The sequence below is a fragment of the Erinaceus europaeus genome, chromosome 7, assembly GCF_950295315.1.
Source record: "Erinaceus europaeus chromosome 7, mEriEur2.1, whole genome shotgun sequence".
NCBI classification, from domain to species: Eukaryota; Metazoa; Chordata; class Mammalia; order Eulipotyphla; family Erinaceidae; genus Erinaceus; species Erinaceus europaeus.
In genome coordinates, this window is record NC_080168.1 from 67,888,058 (window position 1) to 67,910,631 (window position 22,574).

Below are 22,574 nucleotides of genomic sequence, written 5' to 3' on the forward strand. Positions count from 1 at the left end.
AGAAAGGAGACACTGAGAGGGAGTGAGGGGGAGTGAGGGTATTGGGGCCCTGGTGCTTGGTGCTGGGAGAGGACCTGACTTGGGGTGAGAGTATTGTGCAGACACCCTGTGTCAGCAAATCACACTGTAGTGAATTAATACTTCAAAATATAAGGATAAAAAAATGTAAGGGGACACTAAGTGGTCAAAGGAGAGAGGATGAGAAATGTTTCATAGAACCAACTCAGGGACACTGGGCCTAGGCCTGAAGGCAGCACAGTGTCTAGAGCGTTGTCGGAGCATAATCAACCCCTAGTTTTAGCCTCTGTGACTCTGCTTCTTTCCCTACCCATTCCTCTCCCCTTCTTTCCTCTTTCTACTTTTCTCCTCTTTTTTATTCTCGCTCTTCCTCTCTCATAAAAGTAATTTTAAACAGATCTGTGTGTGACCTATAGGGGTCAGATTGCATAGATCCAAGAGTGTGAAGAAGTCATTCCATTGTGGTCTCAGGTTAACATACACACTTAGATAACAGGATTCTGGAAAACTGACTCTAATCTTCTTTAAGTCAGTCATCACTTTGGGGTTGAGGGGGCCAGCAATCCCATGATCAGCCGAGAATAAGCCAAACATTCAAATGTTTCTCAACTCAAGGAAGTACTAAGGTATTCCTTGGCTGTGCCCTGAGTAAGCCCACAAGACTCTGATGCTAATGGGTCATGCCTGCTCTCTGGCATCAGCAGAACGGAATCTCATGAGCACAAGTAACTGTTGATGAGACCAGGCTGAAGCTGAGGATTGTCAGTGGGAATCACACAGAGCACCTCCTGGGACCACCCTCCTCCTCCTCTGCTGGTCATACAGGGCATGTGAACAGACTCTACCTTAAGCAGGGCAGCCAGCGCAGACATGCTGAAAGCCTCAAAGACTTTCTGGTAGATGCAGACATCCTCGACTCTTCACTCCTTGACAGGAAAGAGAGAGCTGGACACAGCACTGTGTGCACTGTTCAGCTCAGTCTCCAAGACTGAAGATTCTGCTATAGCCTGGGCCCCTGGGCTGTGATGTCAGTGGTCAAAGGTCAGCATCATAACTGACAGCTGACAGAGTGCCCCTCTAAAGCCAGTTGCACCTATAGCTTTGAGTCTTTTAATCTTTTCCTTTTGAGATGACTATAGACTTCCAGGCTTTTATTGGAAATAATAGAGATGCTACAAGCCTAGCCCCTATCTCATGCAGTGGTCATCTAATTTTATAATTCTAAACAGAGTAAATATCACAGTAGGATATTCACATGGATGCTGTCACAGACACAGTATTTCCAGGAGCATTAGTGTGTGTGTGTGTGTGTGTGTGTGTGTGTGTGTGTGTGTGTGTGTGTACATACACAAACAAAGGCAATGTTATCCTCATAAAACCATTTTTGAAAGAATGAATCCATTGGCAAATGAGTTGTGGACATTCTTTGATGTCCTTCAACTCTAGTGTAAAAGACACACATTCGAGAAACCATTGGAGAACTTGATGTAGCCTAGAATAGATGTCTTAGCTTCTTGGTATTTTTTATCTTTTATTAATTAAGTTATTTCTCTAATGAGAAAGATAAGAGCCCTGCTCAGCTCTGGCCTTTGACAGTGTGATTGAACCTGGAAAGGACCCCAGATCCTCACACATGAAAGTCTTTCACTTCTTTTTATTATTATTTTATTCATAGTTCACTGGACAGCTACAGAAAAAGTAGAGTGAAGGAGATGGAGGGAGAGTGGAGAGAAACCTACAGCACTGCTTCAACTGCTTGTAAAGCTCTTCCATTCTAGGGGGGACACGTGTCTTGAGCCCAGCAGCTTGTAACTAATGCTCTGAGCCAGGTGCACCACAGCCTTCCACCACTTCTTGTCTTAAACAGCTCTGTAGGATGCAGTCCATCAGATCACAGACAAGAAACATTCAGATTAACATCAGTGAGAGAATCACTGGTCAGAAATATCAGGGTGTTGAGCACCAGACAGTGTGTTTGTGTCTGTGTCTGATTGTGTGGGAGAGAGGTGGGGACAAGCCTGTTCTCACTGTCCTGCTGCATGGTCTGAGTGCATGACCAGGCTGAGTGGTTCCTCAGACTTTTCTTTCTTTCTTACCTTCCCTTAAGGTCTTATAAACTATTTGAAGGAATATATGACGTTCATACTAATGATGTCATGCTTGAACAATGCTTTTCCTCACTCAATCCAGGAAAAATGAGACAGATATTAGTCTTTGCCATAAGGAATGATAAAAAGATTAAGGAGGCAATGGATCCCATATACTAGATTTCCCTCATGCTGCTGGCACACAGGTAAAGCACAGTCAGGTGGCCATGATGTCATTCACTTCCCTTGTCTGTCAGACTCATTGTAACTTCACCTCTAAAAGGTTCCGGCAGATTTGCTTTAGCTGCAGTTTTGGAATTCAGCCACCTGAGGGCACTCATCCTCTACACAGGGCAGCAAAATGAACAAAACTCACAGTTTTCTTCAAGTACTTAGGAGATTCTTCCAATAGATCCATTCACATATTTTAATTGTGAATGATCAACTTATAACAGTGCATAATGTTTAATAAGAATCAGAAATTCAACATACATGTAGATTGATATTAACTGTCAACTGGAGGCAGTCCGCAATATTTTGTAAAATGATTTTTTCTATGGATTATGCTTTTCAGAACATTGGAATGATTCCATTCCATACTTTAGAGATGCATCTGGATCTAAATTTACAAATTTTTATTATTTTTTTATATTTATTTATTTTCTCTTGCACTTGTTTTTTATTGTTGTTGTAGTTATTATTATTGTTGTTATTGATGTTGTTGTTGTTAGATAGTACAGAGAGAAGGGTATAGAGGAGAGGAAGACAGAGAGGGGAGAAGAAAGATAGACACCTGCAGACCTGTTTCACAGCCTGTGAAGTGTCTCCAGCAGTGAGGAGCTGGGGCTTGAACTGGGATCCTTAGCCAGTCCTTGAGCTTTGTGCCACATGACCTTAACCCAGTGTGCTCTCGCCTGACTCCCTACACAACACTTTTTATGTGTCCAGCATTAACTACCACAATAATAGTTTGAGTTTCCTTAGGACATTTGGGGTCAATTCTCTTCTTTGTGTCCAGGTTATAACCTCTGGGGGCTCATTGCAGGCACTAGGAATCCACTACTCCTGGTTGCCATTTTTTACCTTTTTTTTTTTTTTTTTACTTCTTCCCTATTTTGTTGGATAGGACAGAAAGAAATTCAGAAGAGAAGGGCGGAGGAATATAATATATATATATGGATAGAAGGAGAGAGAGACCTACAGACCTGCTTCTCCACTTGTGAAGCCTCCTTGCTGCAGGGATGAGCAGGAACTGGAAGCTGGGCCCTTGACCATGTACTGTGTGTGCTTATCTGGGTGCACTACCGCCAGCCCCATAATGAAGCGATTAAATGCACAGCTTTTTACTCTACAGGCTAGAGAAACACCAGTAAGGGCTCTTTTACATATTAATATGTCATTCATATAGCCATTGAGTAATAACTTTGTCTCATACATTTGGGGCCAAGATTGGAACATTCATTTTTCTTTACATAGTTCTGTCTGCAAAGGAGATTCTGCAGATGAGAAAGAGGGAAAGGATGCAGCAGGAGGCAGCTTTTCTGGCCTCAAGTTTCAAGATTGATCCCCAGGGGGTGGTCAGCTCCTGATAGCCAACCAAAGAGAAACTCCACAGGGGTGCTTGGTGGTGGCTCACCCTGATGAGAGCACATGTTTTCATGCCCAAGGAACATATAAAAGGTTAAGACAGTAAATATCTGGGAGTCTGGAGTTGGGCAATAGTGCAGCAGGTTAAGCACACGTGGCAGGAAGTACAAGGACTGGCTTAAGGATCCTGGTTCGAGCCTCCGGCTCCCCACCTACAGGGGAGTCACTTCACAATTGGTGAAGCAGGTCTGCAGGTGTCTATCTTTCTCTCCCCCCTCTGTCTTCTTCTCCTCTCTCCATTTCTTTCTGTCCTATCCAACAACAAGGACATCAACAGCAACAACAGTAATAACTACAACAATAAAAGAAGGGCAACAAAAGGGTATAAGTAAATATTAACAAAACAAAAAGACAGTTAATGTCCAGGAACGCTGGCTGCCCTGTGGCTATGCATTTTTACAGTTATGTGTGAGAAATAGTCAGCTAGCTTACAGGAAACAGTCTTTCAGGTACTGGCTTAGACAGCAATCCTAAACTCTAGGACATCTTATCTGAATGTCCCCCACGTTTGAAGGTAGACAGTCGAAGGTTAAGGATGTGCTGGTGGCCTTCAACTTCTCTAGAACCAGAATGAAACAGCTTATGTCCTCCACCACTATATTCTCAGGGAAGATGGGGGTCTCCTGGATAATAGCTATTGTACAGGAGCAGTTTGGGGCGGCCCTGTCCCCAGAGGCCATCACAGATTCAGGGGTGAGCTCAAGGCACTGAGGAGGAGTAGATTTGGCCAAGTGGGGCCATGGGCGTGTGGTATATGGTGGAGTGCTTGCAGCTAAGTTTCCATATCATTGATGGTGGTGATTAAGTCACTGTTCTGGTCCACTGCCACCACGAAGCTGTGATGGATGGTGTCTGAGGACAGATTGTACAAGGGCCAGGGATAACCCACCCTCCCCGAGCAAATAGACCTGTGACATAGCAGTGTGTGTAATGATGAGCTCCAGTGGCCACTCTGTGTGCTGAGAGGAGGTGGAGAGCCAGGTGGCCACCAGGCCCACTTTCTAGTTGAGAGCATTATAGAAGGAGAGAAGGAAGAAAGCCCAACCAGTCCTACGTCCAGGAGAATGATGTACCTCACCATGGAAATGTTTGTGTATGGGCTGATGTATGAGATTTGACTTCTCTACTTCTAACAGGATTTAAGATTTCGTAGGTGGAATCCAGATATATTGTGTTATTCATCTTTCACAGGGAGAATGCCTATAGAAAGAACGCCCTGTCCCTTGACATACAGTCCTACCTCCAAAGACAGCTCTATGAGCAAAGACAGAAAGCAGAGAGGGCACTGAGTCTTGTCACATACTGTTGTCTGGCTTCTGCCTTTTGAATGGACACTATCTGTTGCAAGAGTCACCAAGGCCTGGCAGTGGTGCACCTGGTTGTGCACACACAGGAGCCAGGGGCAGGACCTTGTTTTAAGTCCCTGGACCCTATTCCTGGGTGTGGGGGAGGGAGAGGAGAACACCTCCCAAGTGGGGGAGCAGTGGTGCTGATGTCTGCCTTTATCCTTCTCTCCCCATCTCTATATCTCTCTGGTGTGGAAAATTCGAAAAGGAAAAAAATGACTGTGGAGAACAATGGTGTCATCATGCAGGCAAGCGCCCCAGCAATAACCCTGGTGGTAAAAAAAAAAAAAAGTCACAATAAAAATTTTATTTATTAGTCATCCTAGTCTGGTCATACTACAAAGCAAGCCAATACATTTTTTCAATATATAATTATTGATGGGAGAGTATTAGAATGGTATGGAGGAAATGTTCCTAAGAAATTTTTTTAAAAACTGGTAAAACACATTCCTGTCTTCCTTAAGGGGAGGGGATGGGATATAGAGATCTGGTGGTGGGAAATGTGTGGAGTTGTACCTCTCCTATCCTACAATTTTGTTAACATCACCTTTTTAAAATAAATAAATAAATAAATAAATAAATAGAAATTTTAAAAATACTGCTCAAAAACATCCCTGTCTTCTTTCAACATAACCTGGCTCTGAGGCAGGTATGGATGCTGAGACACTGTGGGATGAATTAGAGTTTCTTTCTAATGGGAATCCCAATCCTACCACCTCCCAGTTTCAGAATAGACTCCATGCCTAATCCAGACACTCACTGTGTCACTTCCTGGATTGCCTAAAACACTAGAGAAATCTAAAACATTCCCTATCCATCCATCAACACAGATCCAGCATCACTGTAAACAGTTTGAGTCTTCCTTTTAGGTTGGTCTTCCAGGATTTTCTCTCCTTTTTCTTCCCACTCTCTTCTTCCTTCCCTTAGGCTCTCAGTTTTCCTCAATATATACTAAGGTAGTAATAATATAAATGAATGAAAACAGATGTACAAAAACTTACAGATCTACTTATATCCCTCTATATAACACACTTTTGTGTGTACTACATGAACAATCTCTATACATTTAGAAACAAGTAATACTACAAGTCATTACACAGACAATGTATTAGATTCACTAAAAAGGGTTATTTCAGTTTCTCTAGGAAGTAAAGGTATGTAGTGTAAATTATCTTTTTTTTACATGGTACTATTATTTAAATTCTAGACACCCATGATTTTTTTTTTTTGTGCATTAGGTGTCATTTAGGTGAGCATTTAGTGTCAAAGTAATTGAAATGACTAGTTAATTTTTTTCCTTTGCTTTTGCTTTTCTTTTTTTTATTTAAGAAAGGATAAATTAACAAATCCATAGGATAGGAGGGGTACAACTCCACACAATTCCCACCACCTGATCTCCATATCCCACCCCCTCCCCTGATAGCTTTCCCACTCTCTATCCCTCTGGGAGCATGGACCCACAGTCATTGTGGGTTGCAGACATGGGCGTTGACTGGTCGGTCCATACTCCCAGTCTGCCTCTCTTTTCCCTAGTAGAATGGGTCTCTGGGGAAGCAGAGCTCCAGGACACATTGGTGGGGTCTTAGTCCAGGGAAACCTGGCTGGCATCCTGATGGCATCTGGAACCTGGTGACTGAAAAGAGGGTTAACATACAAAGCCAACCAAATTGTTGAGCAATCATTGAGCCAAAGCTTGGAATAGAGGAGAGGAAGTGTAAGGGGGGTACTCACTGCAAACTCTAGTGTACTTCTACTTTTAGGTATATTTTGCATAGTTTATGGATACATGTGAACACATGCTCTCTCACCGAAACTGGTGTATATCTAGGTTTTGGGACATTGTTAGAAAGTGAACCACCTTGCATGGAATTAAAGAATACTATGAAAGATAAGGTCTCACCCGAGTAATGAAGCTGAAGGGTTGTCATTCCACACGTGAAGTCTCTGCACACAGTCTCAGCTGAAGCATGTTGAGGTGGCAATCATTGTGTTGATTAGGTTGCGATCAGCAGATGCAATATAATTTGATACGGATTGCGAGAGGCATACAGGAAAGTGGGCCCTATCCAAAGGTTTCAGGACGGGGGAGTAGAGGCTCTATAGTGGAGATGTGAGTTTCCTGCTGTCTTAGGGTTCAAAAAGACAATAGATAGTTAATGTTAACATCACATTATTTGGTAATTGGGTTAACTTTGAAAAGTCCTTTTGTTAGGGTTTGCTGTACAGTACCCAGTATCTTGTATATAGCTGTGCTATCGGTTGCTTATGATCTACTTGGTCTAGGCTTTTGAGAGAGTCTACATATCAAATACACAGCCTATATATTAAAAAGACTCAATCTGTGTTTTAAAAACTTTGAGACATACAATTAACTTTCCCCCTCTCATATTAATTAACTAGTGATTTATACGACTACACTTTACTAGGAGTGTACATAAACACCATTCCCACTACCAACAGACTGTGACCCATCCCTTCCATCCACTCCCATCTCCCTAGGAAGCTGCATGGCTACCCCTCCCCACAGGGTTTTTACTTTGGTGCCCTACTTACAATTTAGTCAGGTCCTACTTTTAGTTTCCCTTTCAGATCTTCTTACTCAACTTCTGTTGATGAGTGGAGTCATCCCATACTCATCTTTCTCTTTCTGACTTAGCTCACGTAACATAATTCATTCTAGCTCTGTCCAAGATGGGTCAGAGAAGGTGGATTTATTGTTCTTGACAGCTGCATAGTATTCCATTGTGTATATATACCACAGCTTTCTCAGCCACTCATCGGTTGTTGGGCACCTGGGTTGCTTCTAGGTTTTATCTATTATGAATTGTGTTACTATGAACATAGGAGTACACACCTCTATTTGGTTGGGTGTTATGGAGTCCTTGGGTTATAATCCCTGGAGAGGAATTACTGGTTCATATGCAAGGTGCATGTCTAGCCTTTTGAGAGTTTTCCAGACTGCTCTCCACAGAGGCTGTACCAATTTACATTCCCACCAGCAATGCAAAAGGGTTCCTCTGTCCCCACAGCCTCTCCAGCATTTGTTGCTGCTGTCCTTTTTGATGTATGTCATTCTTACAGGAGTGAGGTGGTATCTTAGTGTTGTCTTATTTTGCATTTCTCTGACAATCAGTGACCTAGAGCAGTTTTTCATATGTTTGTTAGCCTTTTGGATCTCCTCTGAGGTGAATGTTTTGTTCATATCCTATGCCCATTTGTGGATGGGGTCATTTGCTTTTTTGGTGCTAAGTTTGCTGAGCTCTTTATATATTTTGGTGATTAGTTTCTTGTCTGATGTATGGCATGTGAATATCTTCTCCCATTCTGTGAGGGGTCTCTTTATTTGTTTAATATTTCTTTGGATGTGCAGAAGCTTTTCAATTTGATGTAGTCCCATTGGTTTGTTTCTGCTTTAGTCTTCCTTGCAATTGGGTTTGATTCATCAAAGATGTCCTTGAGGTTTAGGTGGGAAAGTGTTTTACCAATGTTTTCCTCTAAGTATTTGATTGTTTCTGGTCTGACATCCAGGTCTTTGATCCATTTGGAGTTGATTTTTGTTTCTGGTGAGATAAAGTGGTTCAGTTTCATTCTTCTGCATGTTACAACCCAGTTTTCCCAGCACCATTTATTGAAGAGAGTGTCCTTCATCCATTTAATCCTTTGCACCTCCTTACCAAAGATTCGATGTCCATAGGTGTGGGGATTTATTTCTGGGCTTTCAATTCTGTTCCACTGGTCTGTGTGCCTATTTTTGTCCCAGTACCATGCTGTTTTGATGATGATGGCTTTATAATATAGTTTAAGGTCTGGGAGTGTGATGCCTCCATTTCTGTTTCTTTTCCTCAAGATGGTTTTGGCAATTCTAGGTGTTTTCAGGTTCCAGATAAATGATTGTAGTGTTTTTCTATTCTCTTAAAGAAGCTTGGTGGAACTTTGATGGGTATTGAATTAAATTTGTATATGGCTCTGGGGAGAATATTCATTTTGATGATATTTATTCTTCCAATCCATGAGAATGGGATATCTTTCCATTTCTTGGTATCGGTTTCTATTTCCTTGAGTAGCGACTCATAGTTTTCAGTATACAAGTCTTTCACTTCTTTGGTCAGCTTTATTCCTAGGTATTTGATTGATTTTGCTGAAACAGTAAATGGGAGTGATTTCTGGATGTCTTCTTCAGATTTAGTGTTTGCATAAAGAAATGCCACTGATTTTTGTACATTGATTTTGTAGCCTGCTACCTTGCTATATTGCCTAATAACTTCCAGTAGTTTTCTGCTGGATTCTTTAGGTTTTTCTATGTATACTATCATATCATCTGCAAATAGTGAGAGCTTGACTTCTTCCCTTCCAATCTGTATTCCTTTGATTTCTTTCTCTTGCCTGATTTCTATGGCAAGAGCTTTCAATACTATTTTGAAGAGTAATGGTGACAGTGGAGAGCCCTGTCTAGCCCACGATCTGAGGGGGAATGCTTTTAGCTTCTGTCCATTGAGTATGATGTTGGCTGTAGGTTTGCTATATATAGATTCCACTATCTTCCACTATCCCTTCGGAGGATGGAACATTCTCTACCATTGTTGATCCAAGTTCCAGAGCTGTAGTTTCTGTCACTTTGCCGTCTACCTGCACAACAACCTCAGGATCCAGGCTCCCTCAGGCGGGCTCCTGACTCTGAGATCTCTGCTTCTCTTCTTTTTAGTTGCTGCTGGTCGCAATGGGATCAGAAGTGCCTCTGAGGAAGTGGTTAGCCAGGGCAGAGCCCCGAACCCTAGGAAACTACATCTGGAAGTGTCAAAGAGGCACACTGGGAAGTGACTCTAGTCTAGAGTGCCTTATCACCTATAGGTCTGGTTTCTCAGCTCTGAGTAGTTCAAGTCCTGGTGATCTTTCATGCGGTACTCTCCATTGTGCTCTCTTTATAAAGGTTGTTTTTTTTAGTAGGACAGAGAGAGATATCAAGAGGGAAGGGGAGAGCAAGACACCCTCTGTATTTCCTGCAGTGAAGCTTCCTCTTGCAGGTGGGGGCCCAGGTTTTGAACTCCAGCCCTTACGCTCGTCCTTGCTCTTTGCACCATGTACTTTTAAACTGCTGCGCTCTACCCAGTCCCTGAACTGCAGCCCTTAAGCATGGTGATGTGTGCACTCAGGCAAGGACACTACCCCTGCCTCCTCTGCCTCCACATCTCTTTTTTTAAATATTTTTTCTTTTAATTTTTTAAAATTACCTTTATTTACTTATTGGACAGAGACAGCCAGAAATTTAGAGGGAAGGAGAAGATAGGGAGAGGGACAGACACCTGCAGCCCTGATTCAACACTTGAGAAGCTTCCCCCCGCAAGTGGGGACCAGGGGCTCAAACCTTGGTCCTTGCACATTGTAACATGTGAGGTCAATCAGGTGCGCCACCGCCTGGCCCCTGTCTCCCCATCTTAGTATCCTTTTCTGTCTGCAGGTGGTCTTCCTGCATTGCCGCCTGAGTGGAGCTTTTCCTGAAAAGTCACTTCTGACTGTGTCCAGGATGAGCACTGTCCCCAGGGGTCACAGTGACCCTCCTGAGGTGGGTTTCTGGGTATAACAACCCCAGGAGCTCAGCATCTTGCTTTTCCAACTCCACTCCATTTACATTGAGGTTCCTGCTGTGCTGAGGTAGGAATTTTACCTGGAAGTGTTCTAACAAAAATCTATTTGCCATCCTTTTATTCTGACCATTTTTTCAAAAGGACTCACTGCTGATTGTCATTTCTGGTAACTACTGGTGCATTCTTCTACAGCCTTTCCAAATAGTATTAAAAATGTTAAACTTCACTAAGGGTCTGGGAGATAGAATAGTTATGTATAAGATTTTCTTAGCCTGAGGCTTCTAGTTCCCAGGTTCCATCCCTGTCACCACCATTAGCTGGAACTGAGCACTGTGCTGGGGATGAAGAAGACATGAAATTCACTTGTAAAATTATGCAGGTTTGAATATTTTTGGAGGTCATTCTGTGTATTTTATTACTTGCAAGAATGCCGGCACAGGCTGATAGTGATAAAGTGAAATAATATACTATTGCACCTCACACAGTAGAAGCAACAGACTTTCATAAAGGCTGATTCTGATCCATTGTGCCCTTTGCTCCAGCTTTAAACCTCAGGATGTTGTTGTATGCTTTACATTGGGTAGCTCTCCCCCGCCAAGAGAATTGGATCAGTCCAGTTAGTTTCGTGGGCCTGCTTGGCCCCGCCCCTTAGGGACCCCGAGAGGGTTCCTGAGTTCCAGAGTAAGAGAGAGTGCTTGCGCCGCAGCAAAGAGACAGCAGAGTTCTGTTTGGTCATTAGTTTGGTTTAGATTATGAATCGTTGTTCCTGAATAAAGAAATACAGCTTCCCTGCCCAGCCGTTGTCTCCGCATCTCTGTTACCCGCCTGTGAAGCTACCCGCCCAGCAAGAGCCACCGAATTTTAACAACAAATGGCACCCACGTGGATCTGACCTGCGAATCTCTCAGATAAGTAAAGACAATTTGGCTACCCATGCACTGTGGCCTTCTCTTCTGCTTGTGAAGAGATCTACAAAGGCCTCTGCTCTTTCTTCACGAGACTGTTTTGCTGTTTCTGGAACATTTATCTCTTGACCACTCTGTGGTTTCCACTCGCTCGGGCGAACTCAGAACAGCCAGCGGGAATAGCCAGCGGGCGGGAGGCGAGGCACGGAGCTGCTGTTTCCACCTGGTTAAACAGCCAGCCAACCGGCTGCGCCCAGACAACCCCACGCACCGCGACCGCAGCCCCACAGCCCCGCAGCCCACAGGAGGCTGACGCCAGCACACAGGAGCCCAATGCCAGCACGCAGGAGCCAATGCCACTATGCAGGAGCCCGATGCCACCACGCAGGAGCCCAATGCCAACACGCAGGCCAGCCCACAGGAGCTGGCTCTCCGCCACGTGGCGTAAGGCACTGGACGTGTGATCCCTCCACGCTGCTCAGCCACTGCGAGCAGGGCAGCAGACATGGCAGGGCCATGGGGCAGGGCCGCGGTGGCCTATCATGGTCGCCACCCCTGGGCACCTCGGCCAGCGCCTTCTACAAAGCTGGCCCACCTGCCCTCTTGCTATAAATTCTGGAACGATCCCGGACCTCCCGGACCCCCGGGCTCCCTGCCGAAACTGGGCACACAAGATCTCCAGCCACCGGTCCAGTCTGAAGGCAGACAAGCTGGAGTACGCAGAGATTTGTGCAGAGATCGCAACCTGCAATTCCTAGAAGTGAAGCTGTGCGGGAAGCCACCTCCGGATGGTGAACCCCCCCCCAACAACTAAGACAGTACATATCTAAATTCGTGTTTAAAATGACATGTCTTCGTAACAAAGGTTTCTCTCCTTGTGTATTAATGACCATGTTTATGTGTATGTTCAAAGTTTGGTAAACAGTAACTTTAAGGCTAAATTCCAGTCTGGTACTCCAGAGTCTGGGTCATGGTTATGTGCATGCTCAACTGAGATGACCACCACCTGTGCCTATTATAAAATTATTAAAGACTTTCTTAAGAATCCTGTCAACTCTTCATCTGCACTATTCCAGCCTTTAGGTCCATGATTGTTCAACAATTTGTTTGGCTTTGTGTGTTAACTCTTGTCAACCACCAGGTTCCAGATGCTAGCATGATGCTGACCAGACTTCCCTGGACAGACAACCCCACCAGTGTGTCCTGGAGCTCTGCTTCCCCAGAGCCGTTCCCCACTAGGGAAAGGGAGAGACAGGCTGGGAGTATGGATCAATCAGTCAACGCCCATGTTCAGCCTGGATGAAATTGCAGAAGCCAGACCTTCCATCTTCTGCATCCCACAATGACCTTGGGTCCATACTCCCAGGGTTAAAGAATAAGAAAGCTATCAGGGTAGGGGATGGGATACAGTGTTCTGGTGGTGGGAATTGTGTGGAGTAGTACCCCTCTTATCCTATGGTTTACTCAGTGTTTCCTTTTTATAAAGAAAAAAATTAAAAAAGGGAGTTCGGAGTTAGCACAGCGGGTTTAGCGCAGGTGGCACAGTATAAGGATCCTGGTTCGAGCCTGAAGGGGCCTGGCTTCACAGGCGGTGAAGCAGGTCTGCAGGTGTCTATCTTTCTCTCCCCCTGTATTCCCTTCTTCTCTTCTTCCCTTTGTCCCAACTGCATCCACAGCAGCGCCATGGAGCCCTGTGGCCAGCGCCCTGAGGCCCTGTCACCCCCACGCATTGCGTAGCGTCGCGTCACGTCACCCCCATAGGTCCCAGCACTGGCGCCCAGACCCCGCGTCCTGAGCGCCCTGCCAGGACTATGCGGAGGCCCCCAGTGTGGAAGTACTGCTGGTTCCTAGTTCTGTCCCCGGCACCAAAAAAAAAAAAAAATTAAAATTAATAAATAAATAATGCAGGCACCAAGCCCTAGCGATAACCCTGGAGGCAGGGGAAAAAGAAAAAAAAAAAAGCACATAATGGCCCAGAAGGTGACCCAAGCAGGTAAGGTGACATGAGTTTCGACTTGTTCCCTCACATGACATGTGTCTGGGTGGTGCTTTAGTTCTATAAACAAATAGAACAGTAAATAAACGAGTTTGCAGCTTAATGAGTGTGTGGGCACACCCTGAGCTTTGGGTACCCGTGAGACACGTGGGTAGTGAATCTGGAGACAAAGTTAGCCTTTGGGTGGAGGCTAAGGCATTGCTGGTGCCAGTAGCAAGAAGACCGGTTCCCATGAAAAGACCGGATAAAAGCATCTGCCAAGGAGCCTCCGTTTGCCAGAAAGGAAGAAGAGGGAGGCATGCCTGTGAGGCAGAGGCGCAGAGAGGAGCTGGAAGAAAGCGGGGGCAGGCGAGAGCGGGGATGCCTAGTCACCCTGTCTTTTCCAAAGGGTAAACACAGTCAGGGCTGCAGAAATGACAGAGGCCAGAGGTAGCCAGAGATGATCAGCTGGAGGAGGAAGGCGGGCTGAGAGCAAAGGGGAGAGAGGCTGAGCCCAGCTGCAGGGGCGTGGAGATTCTCATCCAAAGGAGGAGAGGCCGTCGGGATCCAGACAGAGCAGAGTTGGAAGGTTGCAGGAAATTCATATATGCCCGAGGAGGCCCTATGTGAGCGCCCAACCACCACCACTACCCGGGCAGAATGTGGTGGCGGTGACAGGTAAACAGGGACGAGGGCCCATGGAGCCGCCAGCCAAAAAGAGTGGGTAGCCCTCTTAACACTTTTTAAATAAGATTATAAAATAGTCCTAGCCTTGGTAGCACATATACTAAAATTGGCATGATACAGAAAAGATTAGCATGGCCCCTGCTCAAGGATTACACAGAGAGTCATGAGGCATACCATATTTTTTCAAAAAAAGTATTATAAAATATATGTACACACATATGAATAATTATAATCTTTAAAGAGCCAGTTAATGCAAGCTGGCAGGTGGCTAAGTGGATTTGTATGTGTGGGATCCCAGGTCTGTATGAACTCTGGTTCTACATATGCTGAAGCTCTTTTAAAAGATTTATTAATCAGTGAGGGAGAAAGGGAGGAGAGAGAGAGGAAAAACACTATAGCATCAGTCTGGAATATGTGATGCTGGAGGTAGAATTCAGGACCTCATGCTTGAGTCCAAAACTTCAACCACTGTGCCAGCCTCCAGGGCTGCAGATTGGCTTTTTTGAATAAAATCATGGTAATATTGTTCTCTTAACTGTACATCTTTTAAGTAATACAAAAACTTTTTAAATACTTTTCTCAAATATTGTGCCTGGGGCTCAATCCCACCCAGAACCTTGCACCTGCATGGGACAGCTGAGAAACCTCCCTGCCAGTCTCCATTCTGTATCCTTTAAGAGAGGGAGACATGCAAAGCCCTGCTCCTCTCTGCACGGAGTCCCTCCCATTGCCTGCCTGTGGTGTTCACTTGCAGTGTCTAGGATCAGACCCCCAGCCACATGCTATATAAAGCATGTGCTTTACCCCCTGAGCCGCCTTCTGGATCCTCAGTTTGATTTCTGGCATTGCATGTACCAGAATGATGATCTCATTCTCTCTCATGAATAAAAAAGTTATGTTATTTATGTTATTTATGTTATGTTATGTTTTTAATTAACGTATGTTATGTTGTGTGTTCTTTTTAAGAAACAGACAACCTGCACCTAAATTTAGGCTGGTAACTGGACTCAACAGTAGGCCAGGCCCATTTAAAATCCAGTATCAACAAATTTAGAACCACGGCAAAGGAGAGAACAGTCACTACAATCTTTTTTTGAAGACACTGGGTAGCTTCTTTGCATTATTTTCAACATCTCTGTATTTATGATTGAAGTGGGTCAAGCTGACGTAGCTCTTCTTGAGCCAGACAATGTGTGTATCTACATTTGGGTCACAATACCCTGCTGTATGTTGATCTTTGAAAGTAAAAGAATATGCTGGGATGGGATGGGGAGGCAGAACTTGGAGAAAGAATCATGGTCATCCATAGGTGTTGCTATATTCTGCCTTCACATAGGAAACACCTCAAGATATCAGTATCAGAGCAACCATTTACAAGTATGTTTTCATGATTTATTTTACTTTACATGTTTATTGAATAAAGACAGAGAAACTGAGATGGTAGGGGGAGGTAGAGAGAAAGACACCTGCAGCACAGCTTAACTGCTTGTGAAGCTTCCGTCTTTGCAGGTGAGTCTACAGTTATTACCATATTAAGCTAGGTATCATTTCTTCCTTTCTTTCTTTATTTCTTTCTTTTTCTTTTTAATTTCTTTATTGGGCAATTAATGCTTTACATTCCACAGTAAACACAATAGTTTGTACTTGCATAACAATTCCCCGTTTTCCATATAGCAATCTATGTATCATTTCTTTTCTTTCTTTCTTTTTTTTTTTTTTTTTTGTTATTGGATAGCGACAAAGAGAAATTGGGAGAGAAGGGGGAGGTAGAGAGGAATAGAGACAGAGAGACACCTGCAGACCTGCTTTACTACCTGTGAAGGGACACCCCTGCAGGTGGGGAGCGGGGGCTTGAACTAGGATACTAAATGGTCCTTGCTCTTTGTGCCATGTGGGATTAGCCCACTGTGCTACTGTCTGGTTCCCTTAGGTATCATTTCTAACGCCTGTTAAATCTAAAATGTTCTTAACCTTTTGTAGTAATTTCCTGATTCATGTTTCCTTGTCTTAAACATCTTGGTTCTGTTTTAGTTTGCCTTGTGGGAACTCCCATCTGTCTTTGGTCTTGGTGATTTTCCAGGGCTTGTAGTTGAATGCCAGCAAGAACGCTCCCAGATAAAAACCAAAGAAATCGCTCTGCATGTGCTTCGAGGTAGGCTTTACCAGAAGATTATAGAGAAAGACAGGTGTCAACAGCAAAATGCTAGAAGACTGCAGGTAATATATATACATTTAAATAAAAGAAAGACAGAAAGAAAGGTGGGGGTCAGGTGGTAGTGCAGCAGTTTGAGTGCAGGTGGTGCGAATCACAAGGACTGGTGTAAGGAACCTGGGTTGAGCCCCTGGCTCCCCACCTGCAGGTTGTCTCTTCATAAGTGGTGAAGCAGGTTTGCAGATGTCTTATCTTTCTCTCCCCCCTCTATCTTCCCCTCCCCTCTGGATATCTCTCTGTCCTATCCACAAACAATGACATCAATAACAATAATAATAATAAACATAATAATGATAAAACAAGGGCAACAAAATGGAAAGGAAAAAATAACTTATTCATTAATGAGAAGGTGTGAGGGAAGAACCAGAGCATCACTGTGACCTATGGAATGCCAGAGATAAGACTCAGAATTCATGCTTTAGAGTCCAATGTCTTATTCACTGCACCACCTCTCAGGACACTGCAGATAAGTTTTATTTAGTAGAATCACTTAACAACTGTTCGAAGAGTCACTCTGCACATGCCTTACATATGGGAGTCCCTGGACTTGTTTCCTGGCAGTACTGAACAGTAACACAGACACAGCAGGCCAAGTTCAGTGGATGGTAGAGCAGTGCTTAGGTCTCTATCTCAAAATCATAAGCATTGAACTGTGAAGTAGCTTATTGGTAAATTGCATACTGCACATGCATCAGGCCCCAATGACTGTGGAGAGCAATGGTGTCATCATGCAGGCAAGAGCCCCAGCAATAATCCTGGTAGTAAAAAAAAAAAAAAGTCATAATAAAAAATTTATTTAATTAGTCATCCTAGTCTCGTCATACTACAAAGCAAGCCAATACATTTTTTTCAATATATAATTATTGATGGGAGAGTACTAGAATGATATGGAGGAAATGCTCCTACGAAATTTTTTAAAAACTGCTAATACACATTCCTATCTTCCTTAAGGGGAGGGGATGGGATATAGAGATCTGGTGGTAGGAATTGTGTGGAGTTGTACCTCTCCTATCCTACAATTTTGTTAACATCTCCTTTTTAAAATAAATAAATAAATAAATAGAAATAAAAAAATACTGCTCAAAAACATCCCTGTCTTCTTTCAACATAACCTGGCTCTGAGGCAGATATGGATGGTGAGACACTGTGGGATGAATTAGAGTTTCTTTCTAATGGGAATCCCAATCCTACCACCTCCCAGTCTCAGAATAGACTCCATGCCTAATCCAGACACTCACTGTGTCACTTCCTGGATTGCCTGAGACACTAGAGAAATCTAAAACATTCCCTATCCATCCATCAACACAGATCCAGCATCACTGTAAAAATTTGAGTCTTCCTTTTAGGTCAGACTTCCAGGTTTTTCTCTCCTTTTTCTTGTCATTCTCTTCTTCCTTCTCTTAGGCTCTCAGTTTTCTCAGTTTTATACTAAGATAGTAATAATATAAATGAATGAAAACAGATGTACAAAAACTTACAGATCAACTTATATCCCTCTATTTAAAACACTTTTGTGTGTACTACATGAACAATCTCTATACATTTAGAAACAAGTAATATTACAAGTCATTACACAGACAATGTATTAGATTCACTAAAAAGGGTTATTTCAGTTTCTCTAGGAAGTAAAGGTATGTAGTGTACATTATCTTTTTTTTATATGGTACTATTGTTTAAATTCTAGACACCCATGATTTTTCTTGTGTGCATTAGGTGTCATTTAGGTGTGCATTTAGTGTCAAAGTAATTGATATGACTAGTTAATTTTTTCCTTTGCTTTTGCTTTTCTTTTTTTTATTTAAGAAAGGATAAATTAATAAATCCATAGGGTAGGAGGGGTACAACTCCACACAATTCCCACCAATCAATCTCCATATCCCACCCCCTCCCCTGATAGCTTTCCCACTCTCTATCCCTCTGGGAGCATGGACCCACAGTTGTTGTGGTTTGCAGACATAGGTGTTGACTGGTCAGTCCATACTCCTAGTCTGCCTCTCTCTTTCCCTAGTAGGGTGCGTCTCTGGGAAATCAGAGCTCCAGGACACATTGGTGGGGTCTTCAGTCCTGGGAAACCTGGCTGGCATCCTGATGGCATCTGGAACCTGGTGACTGAAAAGAGGGTTAACATACAAAGCCAAACATATTGTTGAGCAATCATGGACCCAAAGCTTAGAATAGAGGAGAGGAAGTGTAAGGGGGGTACTCACTGCAGACTCTAGTGTACTTCTGCTTTTAGGTATATATTTTGCAGTAGTTTATGGATACGTGTGCACATAAGCTCTCTCTCACCGAAACTGGTGTATATCTAGGTTTTGGGACTTTGTTAGAAAGTGAACCACCTTAGATGGAATTAAAGAATACTATGAAAGATAAGGTCTCACCCGAGTAATGAAGCTGAAGGGTTGTCATTCCACATGTGAAGTCTCTGGACACAGTCTGAGGTGAAGCATGTTGAGGTGGCAATCATTGTGTTGATTAGGTTGCGATCAGCAGATGCAATATAATTTGATACAGATTGGGAGAGGCATACGGGAAAGTGGGCCCTATCCAAAGGTATCAGGACTGGGGGGAGTAGAGGCTCTATAGTGGAGATGTGAGGTTCCTGCTGTCTTAGGGTTCAAAAAGACAATGGATAGTTAATGTTAACATCACATTATTTGGTAATTGGGTTAACTTTGAAAAGTCCTTTTGTTAGTATTTGCTGTACAGTACCCAGTATCTTGTATATAGCTGTGCTATTGGTTGCTTATGATCTACTTGGTCTAGGCTTTTGAGAGAGTCTGCATTCAAATACACAGCCTATATATTAAAAAGACTCAGTCTGTGTTTTAAAAACTTTGAGACATACAATTAACTTTCCCCCTCTCATATTAATTAACTAGTGATTTATACGACTACACTTTACTAGGAGTGTACATAAACACCATTCCCACTACCAAAAGACTGTGACCCATCCCTCCCACACACTCCCACCCCCCACTGGCCTAGGAAGCTGCATGGCTACCCCTCCCCACAGGGTTTTTACTTTGGTGCCCTACTTACAATTTAGTCAGGTCCTACTTTTAGTTTCCCTTTCAGATCTTCTTACTCAACTTCTGTTGATGAGTGGAATCATCCCATACTCATCTTTCTCTTTCTGACTTAGCTCACTTAACATAATTCATTCTAGCTCTGTCCAAGATGGGTCAGAGAAGGTGGATTTATTGTTCTTGACCGCTGCATAGTATTCCATTGTGTATATATACCACAGCTTTCTCAGCCACTCATCTCTTGTTGGGCACATGGGTTGCTTCTAGGTTTTAGCTAATATGAATTGTGCTGCTATGAACATAGGAGTACACACCTCTTTTTGGTTGGGTGTTATGGAGTCCTTGGGGTATAATCCCAGGAGAGGAATTACTGGATCATATGCAAGGTGCATGTCTAGCCTTGTGAGAGTTTTCCAGACTGCTCTCCACAGAGGCTGTACCAATTTACATTCCCACCAGCAATGCAAAAGGGTTCCTCTGTCCCCACAGCCTTCCCAGCATTTGTTGCTGCTGTCCTTTTTGATGTATACCATTCTTACAGGAGTGAGGTGGTATCTTAGTGTTGTCTTAATTTCCATTTCTCTGACAATCAGTGACCTAGAGCAGTTTTTCATATGTTTGTTAGCCTTTTGGATCTCCTCTGAGGTGAATGTTTTGTTCATATCCTCTGCCCATTTGTGGATGGGGTCATTTGCTTTTTGGTGCTAAGTTTGCTGAGCTCTTTATATGTTTTGGTGATTAGTTTCTTGTCTGATGTATGGCATGTGAAGATCTTCTCCCATTCTGTGAGGGGTCTCTTTATTTGTTTAATAGTTTCTTTGGATGTGCAGAAGCTTTTCAATTTGATATAGTCCCATTGGTTTGTTTCTGCTTTAGTCTTCTTGCAATTGGGTTTGATTCATCAAAGATGTCCTTGAGGTTTAGGTGGGAAACTGTTTTACCAATGTTTTCCTCTAAGTATTTGATTGATTCTGGTCTGACATCCAGGTCTTTGATCCATTTGGAGTTGATTTTTGCTTCTGGGATAAAGTGGTTCAATTTCATTCTTCTGCATGTTACAACCCAGTTTTCCCAGCACCATTTATTGAAGAGAGTGTCCTTCATCCATTTAATCCTTTGCACCTCCTTACCAAAGATTCGATGTCCATAGGTGTGGGGATTTATTTCTGGGCTTTCAATTCTGTTCCATTGGTCTGTGTGCCTATTTTTGTTCCAGTACCATGCTGTTTTGATGATGATGGCTTTATAATATAGTTTAAGGTCTGGGAGTGTGATGCCTCCATTTCTGTTTCTTTTCCTCAAGATGGTTTTGGCAATTCTAGGTGTTTTCAGGTTCCAGATAAATGATTGTAGTGTTGTTCTATTCTCTTAAAGAAGCTTGGTGGAACTTTGATGGGTATTGCATTAAATTTGTATATGGCTCTGGGGAGAATATTCATTTTGATGATATTTATTCTTCCAATCCATGAGCATGGGATATCTTTCCATTTCTTGGTATCAGTTTCTATTTCCTTGAGTAGCGACTCATAGTTTTCAGTATACAAGTCTTTCACTTCTTTGGTCAGCTTTATTCCTAGGTATTTGATTGATTTTGCTGAAACAGTAAATGGGAGTGATTTCTGGATGTCTTCTTCTTGAGACTTAGTGTTTGCATAAAGAAACGCCACTGATTTTTGTACATTGATTTTGTAGCCTGAACCTTGCTATATTGCCTAATAACTTCCAGTAGTTTCCTGCTGGATTCTTTAGGTTTTTCTATGTATGCTATCATATCATCTGCAAATAGTGAGAGCTTGACTTCTTCCCTTCCAATCTGTATTCCTTTAATTTCTTTCTCTTGCCTGATTTCTATGGCAAGAGCTTTCAATACTATTTTGAAGAGTAATGGTGACAGTGGACAGCCCTGTTTAGCCCCTGATCTGAGGGGGAATGCTTTCAGCTTCTGTCCATTGAGTATGATTTTGGCTGTAGGTTTGCTATATATAGATTTCACTATCTCCCACTATCCCTTCGGAGGATGGAACATTCTGTACCATTGTTGATCCAAGTTCCAGAGCTGTAGTTTCTGACACTTTGCCCTCTACCTGCACAACAGCCCCAGGATCCAGGCTCCCTCAGGCGGGCTCCTGACTCTGAGATCTCTGCTTCACTTCTTTTCAGTGGCTGCTGGTCGCAATGGGATCAGAAGTGCCTCTGAGGAAGTGGTAGCCAGGGCGGAGCCCTGAACCCTAGGAAACTACATCTGGAAGTGTCAAAGAGGCACAGTGGGAAGTGACTCTAGTCTAGGGTGCCTTGTCGCCTCTAGGTCTGGTTTCTCAGCTCTGAGTATTTCAAGTCCTGGTGATCTTTCATGTGGTACTCTCCATTGTGCTCTCTTTATAGAGGTTGTTTTTTTTAGTAGGACAGAGAGAAATCGAGAGGGAAGGGGAGAGCAAGACACCCTCTGTACTTCCTGCAGTGAAGCCTCCTCTTGCAGGTGGGGGCCCAGGTTCTGAACTCCAGCCCTTAAGCTCGTCCTTGCTCTTTGCGCCATGTACTTTTAAACTGCTGCGCTCTACCCAGTCCCTGAACTACAGCCCTTAAGCATGGTGATGTGTGCACTCAGGCAGGGACACTACCCGTGCCTCCTCTGCTTCCACATCTCTTTTTTAAATATTTTTCCTTTTAATTTTTTAAAATTGCCTTTATTTACTTATTGGACAGAGACAGCCAGAAATTGAGAGGGAAGGAGAAGATAGGGAGAGGGACAGACACCTGCAGCCCTGATTCAACACTTGAGAAGCTTCCCCCTGCAAGTGGGGACCAGGGGCTCAAACCTTGGTCCTTGTGCATTGTAACATGTGAGGACAATCAGGTGCGCCACCGCCTGGCCCCTGTCTCCCCATCTTAGTATCCTTTTCTGTCTGCAGGTGGTCTTCCTGCATAGCTGCCTGAGTGGAGCTTTTCCTGCGAAGTCACTTCTGACTGTGTGCAGGCTGAGCACTTCCCCAGGGGTCACAGTGTCTCTCCTGAGGTGGGTTTCTGGGTATAACAACCCCAGGAGCTCAGCATCTTGCTTTTCCAACTCCACTCCATTTACATTGAGG

The 22,574-nt window shown here is 43.5% G+C and overlaps 1 protein-coding gene and 1 non-coding gene across 3 annotated transcripts in view; both read left to right on the top strand.

Annotated features, from left to right (window-relative positions):
- The window catches only part of LOC132539437 (uncharacterized), a 37,741-nt gene extending 26,927 nt beyond the window's left edge, over positions 1 to 10,814 (top strand). The window contains exon 4 of one of the 2 annotated variants that reach the window (XM_060194677.1): positions 10,554 to 10,814. In XM_060194677.1, the coding sequence (XP_060050660.1) occupies positions 10,554 to 10,594 (41 nt within the window). In that variant the 3' untranslated portion in view covers positions 10,595 to 10,814. Of the gene's footprint in view, positions 1 to 1,693; positions 2,114 to 10,553 lie in introns of those variants that run through there. The other variant, XM_060194678.1, reaches the window with a different exon arrangement.
- A 3,509-nt stretch (positions 10,815 to 14,323) lies between these two features.
- LOC132539614 (U6 spliceosomal RNA) lies at positions 14,324 to 14,430 on the top strand. The gene has a single exon (XR_009550952.1). It is a non-coding gene; the product is annotated as a U6 spliceosomal RNA (small nuclear RNA).
- Positions 14,431 to 22,574: the final 8,144 nt, after the last annotated feature.